General features: G+C 40.6%; 1 protein-coding gene and 1 long non-coding RNA gene across 2 annotated transcripts; both read right to left on the reverse strand.

Annotated features, from left to right (window-relative positions):
- Positions 1-2,447: 2,447 nt before the first annotated feature.
- On the reverse strand, positions 2,448-5,894 carry LOC121551951. Its single transcript, XR_005997120.1, has 4 exons — positions 5,856-5,894; positions 3,982-4,155; positions 3,468-3,641; positions 2,448-3,024 (listed from the first exon to the last, which is right to left on the reverse strand). It is a non-coding gene; the product is annotated as an uncharacterized LOC121551951 (long non-coding RNA).
- A 1,068-nt stretch (positions 5,895-6,962) lies between these two features.
- LOC121551898 (NACHT, LRR and PYD domains-containing protein 6-like) lies at positions 6,963-8,299 on the reverse strand. The gene is made up of 3 exons (XM_045210717.1): positions 8,023-8,299; positions 7,281-7,713; positions 6,963-7,074 (listed from the first exon to the last, which is right to left on the reverse strand). Exons 1-3 carry the CDS (start codon positions 8,297-8,299, stop codon positions 6,963-6,965), a joined length of 822 nt encoding a protein of 273 aa, XP_045066652.1.
- Positions 8,300-10,080: the final 1,781 nt, after the last annotated feature.

The following is a 10,080-nucleotide window of genomic DNA, read 5'->3' on the forward strand; positions in this document are numbered from 1 at the left end:
GATGTCATGATCACCCGGAGAGCAGTGTCCCAAAAGAATATGTCTGCTCTAATGTTCTTTGTACAAACCCAGTACTTATAATATTCCCCAAAATATGGGTGGCTCCCTCTACTGTCCAATCCCCTGTCTACAACACACACTCCCTCTGTCTTATGGGGCGTCACCCTAAAACAACTCCCTCTGAAACTAAATAAACATCCTCTCAGGTTCCACTTGAAAACATTAGCAAAGTCATAATTCTTAATACACTACAAAGATAACTAATAATGTAAGCATACTGTGTCCATAATAAGTGTATAGGTTATAGGTTGAGAGCTTTTGTGAAAGAGCACAGTTAGAAAGATATGGCATATACAGTGAGGGAAAAAGGTATTGGATCCCCTGGTGATTTTGTACGTTTGCCCACTGACAAAGACATGATCAGTCTAAAATTGTAATGGTAGGTTTATTTGAACAATGAGAGACAGAATAACAACAAAAAAATCCAGAAAAACGCATGTCAAAAATGTTATAAATTGATTTGCATTTTAATGAGGGAAATAAGTATTTGACCCCTCTGCAAAACATGACTTAGTACTTGGTGGCAAAACCCTTGTTGGCAATCACAGAGGTCAGACGTTTCTTGTAGTTGGCCACCAGGTTTGCCCACATCTCAGGAGGGATTTTGTCCCACTCCTCTTTGCAAATCTTCTCCAAGTCATTAAGGTTTCGAGCCTGACGTTTGGCAACTCGAACCTTCAGCTCCCTCCATAGATTTTCTATGGGATTAAGGTCTGGAGACTGGCTAGGCCACTCCAGGACCTTAATGTGCTTCTTCTTGAGCAACTCCTTTGTTGCCTTGGCCGTGTGTTTTGGGTCATTGTCATGCTGGAATACTTATCCACGACCCATTTTCAATGCCCTGGTTGAGGGGAGGAGGTTCTCACCCAAGATTTGACGGTACATGGCCCCGTCAATCCTCCCTTTGATGCGGTGAAGTTGTCCTGTCCCCTTAGCAGAAAAACACCTCCAAAGAATAATGTTTCCACCTCCATGTTTGACGGTGGGGATGGTGTTCTTGGGGTCATAGGCAGAATTCCTCCTCCTCCAAACACGGCGAGTTGAGTTGATGCCAAAGAGCTCGATTTTGGTCTCATCTGACCACAACACTTTTACCCAGTTCTCCTCTGAATCATTCAGATGTTCATTGGCAAACTTCAGACGGGCCAGCATAAGTGTTTCTTGAGCAGGGGGACCTTGCGGGCGCTGCAGGATTTCAGTCCTTCACGGTGTAGTGTGTTACCAATTGTTTTCTTGGTGACTATGGTCCCAGCTGCCTTGAGATCATTGACAAGATCCTCCCGTGTAGTTCTGGGCTGATTTCTCACCGTTCTCATGATCATTGCAACTCCACGAGGTGAGATCTTGCATGGAGCCCCTGGCCGAGGGAGATTGACAGTTCTTTTGTGTTTCTTCCATTTGCAAATAATCGCACCAACTGTTGTCACCTTCTCACCAAGCTGCTTGGCGATGGTCTTGTAGCCCATTCCAGCCTTGTGTAGGTCTACAATCTTGTCCCTGACATCCTTGGAGAGCTCTTTGGTCTTGGCCATGGAGGAGAGTTTGGAATCTGATTGATTGATTGCTTCTGTGGACAGGTGTCTTTTATACAGATAACAAGCTGAGATTAGGAGCACTCCCTTTAAGAGTGTGCTCCTAATCTCAGCTCGTTACCTGTATAAAAGACACCTAGGAGCCAGAAATCTTTCTGATTGAGAGGAGGTCAAATACTTATCTCCCTCATTAAAATACAAATCAATTTATAACATTTTTGACATGCGTTTTTCTGGATTTTTGTTGTTGTTATTCTGTCTCTCACTGTTCAAATAAACCTACCATTAAAATTATAGACTGATCATTTCTTTTTCAGTGGGCAAACGTACAAAATCAGCAGGGGATCAAATACTTTTTTCCCTAACTGTAGAAGCACACCGGATGGACATCATGAAAATGATCGGAGAGGTTGAGGGTAGAGGAAGTTCAGTAGTAAAAACAAACAAAATAGAATTATTGTAGAATTTGACTGTGTCCATAAAATGTATATAGTATGTATAAACTGGAAGTAGAGGTCTAAGCATTGTTGTTCACTAGTTTACTCCAATTAGGGAAGGGGTGGCGGGGTTGGAAGATAATAAAGGGAAATTTATATTTTTAAAGGATGTGTTTGTGTATGTATGTATGTATGTATGTATGTATGTATGTATGTATGTATGTATGTATATATATATATATTTGTATATATGTATGTATATGTGTATGTATATATATATATATATATGCATATATATATATATATATATATATATGCGAGAAGAAAAAACATATGGGGGATTGGAAGTGATGCAGACAATTACATTGATGGAAGTTACAATCTATCTGCAATATTAAAGCTGATCTACCCCAAAAAAATAAAAATAAAAGAGAATACTTGCAAATAATATGTTTTTTTGTGTTTCATTTATCGTCTTTTAATCTAAATTCTAAACTTTATATGACCTTTGTATTCAAGCTTATACAGTACATTCCACTGGGCAAAAACTGGTTGAATCAACATTGTTTCCATGTCATAAAAAAAACAAATGTCTGTGATGACATTGAATCAATGTGGAAAACAGTTTGGATTTGCAAAAAGTCATCGACGTAAGGGAAGTTTGTATTTTTTCACCTAACTTTTAACCTAAATCCAATGACAGGGTGACATTTTTTGTTGAATTCAGTTTGAATTCAGGTTAGTAGCTCAACCAAATGTAAATCAAACAAGACGTTGAACTGATGTCTGTGCCCAGTGCCCAGTGGGAATAGTGTCTGATTCTACTTCCTTAAAATGGTAGCTTATATTTAATTTGACCAGTTGAGTAACTTGACAATGACTCTTAGTGAGGTTATGCTATTTCCTGTTTCATCCCTAATAACACATTTCACATTTCTTCACAGCAGTCAACATTACATTTTTTCAGCTGCCAGTACTCTCCACAGTGGTCCACACTGTAAGAGAAGCAGAACAGTGATTCAGTAAAACACACACATGCACACACTGATATCAGTTCAAATATTGTTTGTTGGATATTAAATGCAAGGGAGCAACTTTGGTTTTAGAAGTGGGGGGGGCAATTAAAAAAAAAAAATCCCAGTTGGATAAACACTCCAAAGAGCCTACCCGACCGCTCGGAGGCGTCCACATGGTCCTAAAGCACACCGTTTTGTATACCGTTTTGTATACACCGTTGCCTCATTTTGTATCACATTCCAATTATAAATCGGGGGGGGCACAAAATGCCATTTCAGAATGTGGCTGGGACATGTCCCCCCAGTCCCCAGTGAAAGTTGCGCCCCTGATTAAATGGTTAGAACTAACCCAGGAAACCTGAACCAAAATTGTCCATGTCACACATGCAATGACACAAACTCCACAAACCCTCACCACATACTTGAGTTTCTCCAATCTCTAGTGTGGATCCTCCAGTCCAACAGAGAGCTGCTTCGCTCCGGACTCTCCTGGGATATTGTAGCTCAGGTCCAGCTCTCTCGGGTTGGAGGGGTTTGACCTCAGAGCTGAGGCCAGAGAAGCACAGCCTTTCTTTGTGACCAGACAGCGTGACAACCTGCAGAGTAAATCACATATTTACACCCTCTAGTGGTGAAAAGGGAAATGGCAGGTGACGTTTGCATGTAAAAAATTACCTGATAACAATAATATTACAATCACATAATTCTATAACTAAAAACATTTGACTTCAATAAGTAAAGCATCTTGAAAATAAAAATAAACGATATCAAAAGATTGTGTATTTCTTCCTCTTCCAAACATTAATTTGCAGTTAGGTAACTATGACATTTAAATTCAGCTGAGACCAAACTCATTAGTCTGATATTGTCCTCTATAAATACCTGTAGAACACATAATGAACTATCCCCTTTAGTGAACTAATACAGACTACTGACCTCAGTGTCTGCAGTTTGCAGTGTGGATTCTCCAGTCCAGCACAGAGCAGCTCCACTCCTGAATCCTGCAGGTTGTTGTCACTCAGGTCCAGCTCTCTTAGGTTTGAGGAGGTTGAGTTGAAAGCTGAGGCCAAGGCTTCACAGCATTTCACCGTGAGGTTACACCCATTAAGCCTTTGAAAAGTAAAACACAATGAACATGAATTTAGACAACTGTGTGTACTGTGTACATGTACAGAACATTTGAGAATCAACAATGAATATGTAATATGCTCATGTGGATTCTAACTGATGATATATACAGTACCAGTCAAAAGTTTGGACACACCTACTCATTCAAGGGTTTTTCTTTATTTTTACTATTTAATAGAATAATAGTGAAGACATCAAAACTATGAAATAACACATACGGAATCATGTAGTAACCAAAAAAGTGTTAAACAAATCGAAATATATTTTATATTTGAGATTCTTCAAAGTAGCCACCCTTTGCCTTGATGACAGCTATGCACGCTCTTGGCATTCTCTCAACCAGCTTCATGAGGTAGTCACTTGGAATGCATTTCAATTAACAGGTGTGCCTTCTTAAAAGTTAATTTGTGGGATTTATTTCCTTCTTAATGCGTTTGAGCCAATCAGGTGTGTTGTGACAAAGTAGGGGTGGTATACAGAAGATAGACGTATTTGGTAAAAGACCAAGTCCATATTATGGCAAGAACAGCTCAAATAAGCAAAGAGAAACGACAGTTCATTACTACTTTAAGACATGAAGGTCAGTCAATAAGGAACATTTCAAGAACTTTCAACGTTTCTTCAAGTGCAGTCGCAAAAACCATTAAGCGCAATGATGAAACTGGATCTAATGAAGACCCAGAGTTATCTCTGCTGCAGAGGATAAGTGCATTAGAGTTACCAGCCTCAGAAATTGCAACCCAAATAAATGCTTCACAGAGTTCAAGTAACGGACACATCTCAACATCAACTGTTCAGAGGAGACTGCGTGAATAAGGCCTTCATGGTCGAAATGCTGTAAAGAAACCACTACTAAGGGACACCAATAATAAGAAGAGACTTGCTTGGGCCAAGAAACACGAGCAATGGACATTAGACTGGTGGAAATCTGTCCTTTGGTCTGATGAGTCCAAATTTTTGATTTTTGGTTCCAACCACCATGTCTTTGTAAGACGCAGAGTAGGTGAACGGATTATCTCTGCATGTGTAGTTCCCACGGTGAAGCATGGAGGAGGAGGTGTGATGGTGCTTTGCTGGTGACACTGTCAGTGATTTATTTAGAATTCAAGGCACACTTAATCAGCATGGCTACCACAGCATTCTGCAGCGATACGCCATCACATCTGGTTTGGGCTTAGTGGGACTATCATTTGTTTTTCAACAGGACAATGACCCAACACACCTCCAGGCTGTGTAAAGGCTATTTGACCAAGAAGGAGAGTGATGGAGTGCTGCATCAGATGACCTGGCCTCCACAATCACCCGACCTCAACCCAATTAAGATGGATTGGGATGAGTCGGACCGCAGAGTGAAGGAAAAGCAGCCAACAAGTGCTCAGCATATGTGGGAACTCCTTCGAGACTGTTGGAAAAGCATTCCAAGTGAAGCTGGTTGAGAGAATGCCAAGAGTGGGCAAAGCAAAAACATTTAGATGAAAACATCTGAAATATATTTTCATTTGTTTAACACTTTTTTGGTTACTACATGATTCCATATGTGTTATTTCATAGTTTTGATGTCTTCATTATTATTCTACAATGTAAAAAATAGTAAAAATAAAGAAAAACCCTTGAATGAGTAGGTGTGTCCAAACTTTTGACTGGTACTGTATATATATATATTTTTTTAAACATGTATTTACAGAGCAGTTGTGGAGGCTTTGACCACTGGCAGCAGCCTCAGAAGACCTTCCTCTGATCTGGAGTATTTCTTCAGGTCAAACACATCCAGCTCCTCTTCTGAAGTCATCAACACAAAGACCAGAGCTGACCACTGTGCAGGTGACAGTTTGGTTTTGGACAGATTTCCTGAATGCAGGTATCTTTGGATCTCCTCCACTAGAGAATGGTCATTCAGTTCATTCAGGCAGTGGAACAGATTGATGCACCTCTCTGGAGAGGGATTCTCCCTGATCTTCTTCTTGATGTACTTGACTGTTTCCTCATGGCACAGTGAGCTGCTTCTGGTGCTTCTTGTCTTTGTCAGTAGACCTTGTAAGTGCTTCTGATTGGACTCCAGTGAGAGGCCCAGAAGGAAACGGAGGAACAGGTCCAGGTGTCCATTCTTGCTCTGTAAGGCTTTATCCACTGCATTCTGGTGGAAGGTGACAGCAGGGTTCAACGTGAACTTCATTTTAATATTTCTGATGAAGAATTGGTCTTTGGTCATTGGGTTTTCATTGCTGTTGTTGAAGGAGAGGAAAACGTATAACGCAGCCAGAAACTCCTGAACGCTCAGATGCACGAAGCAGTACACCTTGTTCTGGTACGGCCCATAGTCCTCCCCAAAGATCTGTGTGCACAGTCCTGAGTTCACTGAAGATTCAATGACATCAATACCACACTTTTTCAGGTCTGCCTCATCGAAATTGAGTTCGCCATTTTCTAGATGGTTAAAAGCAAGTTTCCCCAGTGCCATGAAGCTCTCTTTATACAAGTGTGGATCTCGCTCACCTTTCTTGTGATATTTCTCATTCTTCTGTTTGATCTGAAATACCAGAAACCCAATAAATAATTGAGTCAGAGTCTTGGGCATCTCCTCATTCTTATCTGTACTCAACACATGCTCCAGAACTGAAGCTAAGATCCAACAGAAGACTGGTATGTAACACATGATGTGGAGGCTCCTTGATGTCTTTATGTGTGAGATGATTCTGCTGGCCAGGTCCTCATCACTGAATCTCTTCCTGAAGTACTCCTCCTTCTGTGGCTCATTGAACCCTCGTACCTCTGTCACCTGGTCAACACACTCAGGAGGGATGTGGTTGGTTGCTGCAGGTCTGGAGGTTATCCAGAGGAGAGCAGGTGGAAGCAGATTCCCATTGATGAGGTTTGTCAGCAGCACGTCCACGGAGGTTGGCTCTGTGACATCACACCAGCTCTGACAGTTGTCGTAGTCGAGTGTCAGTCGGCACTCATCCAGACCATCAAGGACAAACAAAACTTTGTACTCGCTCTCATTGTAGTTTCTTGGTTTTTGCAATTTTGTTAAAATGTGATTCAAAAAGTCCCTCTCAATCACTCTAGACTCTCTGACACATTCATGTAGAAGTTCCACTAAACTGTACTTTTTCCCCCTCAGAAAATTCAGCTCCCGAAAAGGGAGTGAAATTATGAATTGGATATCCTGATTGGCTTTCCCTTCAGCCCAATCCAGAATGAACTTCTGCACAGCAACTGTTTTTCCAATGCCAGCGACTCCCTTTGTCAGCACAGTTCTGATAGGTTTGTCTTTTCCAGATGATTGTTTGAAGATGTCATTGCAGATGATTTTAGCCTCTGGTCTTGCTGGATTCTTGGATGTCATCTCAATCTGTCTCACCTCATGTTCATTATTGACCCCTCCACTTCCTCCCTCTGTGATGTAGAGCTCTGTGTAGATCTCATTGAGAAGTTGCTTATCGCCCTGCTTTGCCACCCCGTTGAATACATGCTGAAACTTCTCTTTTAGTTTCAGTTTGAGTTCTTGTTGGTACTTCTCAACAACTTCATCCGAAGGACCTGACAATGGTTATAGAATAGTTAGCAAGTAGGCAAGCATATGCTGTTCTCTAGATGCTCAACAATACACAATAAACAAATGTATTTTTAGTTTCTTTTACATTATATCTGGTTATTGGAAAAATCTAAGCACATGAAATTAATGCACATTTAAAAGAAAAGGGGTAGTTTTACAGGGTTAGCCAATAACAAACTGTATATAACTTATTTTAGAATGCATATAGAATTTCTTATTTCAACAATACAGTATAATATATATTTATTTGCTCAAAACCTTAGAGACACAAGCACCTATGAATTCTGAGTTACCTGTTGGACAGTCTCTTTTTAGCTTCTCAGCGAGATCGTTACGGCTCATCCTCTTCAGGACCTCCAGTGTGATCATCACAGCCCCATTTTCCCTGTATTTCTGCACCATCTGATCCACTGTGTCCTGTCTTTCAGATTTCTCCAGCTGGCACTTTGGAATGTGAAGGAAGCCATCCAGCAGTTTATCTATAGTTAGATGCCACTTAAACTTATTCAGCTCCTCAGAGCCAAGATCCTCCAGAATGGCCAGGAGCCGCTCTTTAATAGATGGGGTCATTGTAGGTCCGTGGAAACTGTTAAACAACAGAGCATGTAGCATCATAATCTACACCCCCAGACCAAGGCCCCAACATCTGCACTATTGTGAGAAACAAATGTACTATTATTATTTGCTATGACTTACATTACTACTATTTTCCACTTAATATTTAGTAAAACATTTAGATATACCCCAGTAGAAAACAGGACAAACCATTTAAAACTCTGATGTCCTCTGGTGGCATTTACACATATTGTAAACTACCATTAGATACATTTTGATTTCAAACCCATACTTAGTCCTGTTAAAAAAGGTAAGAACCGTGGGATTCTGGTACAACAACGTGACTATGACAGAGCAACAGCCGGTAAAGAAAAGCTATTAAAAAAATACGAGTTTACTGTATTTTTGGATTTGGTTCCCAAATTGTCCCCATGTTGGGGAATAAGATGTTTGAAAGTCTAGGTTTGAAATAAAATACGTGTTACCAATTACCATTCCAAAAGGATATAAAAAATATATAAATAAATAATTGTCATATCTTTTATCTAATGGTGGTGCTCTAAACATGCATAAAAGCCTTTTTAACCCCTGTAGGTCTAAGCCTTTAGATCGCAATATCTACTAAGCTAACATATGGATTTGTATTAAGATGGTCATAAAATTGATCATTTAGCAATTTGATTTTGAATTTTAGGATCCCTGTGGGTACATTTTTTAAAATAAAACAATTATTTGATGAAACATTGAATTTGGCCTTTACTGCTATAGCCCATAGAAGCGCATTGAATAACACATTCATAAATGGCAAAACAGACAGTCAAAAAATAAATCATAAGTGTCTGTCCGGAAGATGGCGGCCGTTTTATGGACTCTTAACCAACCGTGCTATTTTGTGTGTTTTTTCGCATTGTTTGTAACTTATTTTGTACATAATGTTGCTGCTACCGTCTCTTATGACCGAAAAGAGCTTCTGGACATCAGAACAGCGATTACTCACCTTGAACTGGACAAATAATTTTTCTTTAATGAGTCGGACGAGAGGGATTTGCTCCAGACACCCGACAGGGCCCTCATCCCCGTCATTCACAGTAGAAAGAAAAGGAGATATTGCGGAAGGAGATCGGGGTGCCTGGTAAGGAGCCGGCGACGAGTGGCTAATCTGCCTTTGCCATCAATACTATTGTCCAATTTACAATCACCTGATAATAAAGTGGACGAATTACAGGCACGAATATCCTACCAACGGTAGGATATTCGAGTTGTGGCTGAACGACGACATGGATAACATACAGCTGGCGGGTTATACACTGTATCGGCAGGATAGAACAGCAGCCTCTGGTAAGACAAGGGTTGGCGGTCTATGCAAAGGAAATCTCAAGGTTTTGCTCGCCTGAGGAAGAGTATCTCATGATAAGCTGTAGACCACACTATCTACCAAGAGAGTTTTCATCCATTGTCTTCGTAGCTGTCTATATACCACCACAAACCGATGCTGGCACTAAGACCGCACTCAATTAACTGTATACGGCCATAAGCAAACAGGAAAACGCTCATCAAGAGGCGGCACTCCTAGTGGCCGGGGACTTTAATACAGGGAAACTTAAATCAGTATAACCTCATTTCTACCAGCATGTTAAATGTGCAACCAGAGGGAAAAAAACTCCAGACCACCTTTACTCCACACACAGAGACCCGTACAAATCTCTCCCTCGCCCTCCATTTGGCAAATCTGACCATAATTCTATCCTCCTGATTCCTGCTTACAAGCAAAAACGAAAGCAGGAAGCACCAATGAC

This window comes from Coregonus clupeaformis, chromosome 35 (assembly GCF_020615455.1).
Source record: "Coregonus clupeaformis isolate EN_2021a chromosome 35, ASM2061545v1, whole genome shotgun sequence".
Lineage (NCBI taxonomy): Eukaryota > Metazoa > Chordata > Actinopteri > Salmoniformes > Salmonidae > Coregonus > Coregonus clupeaformis.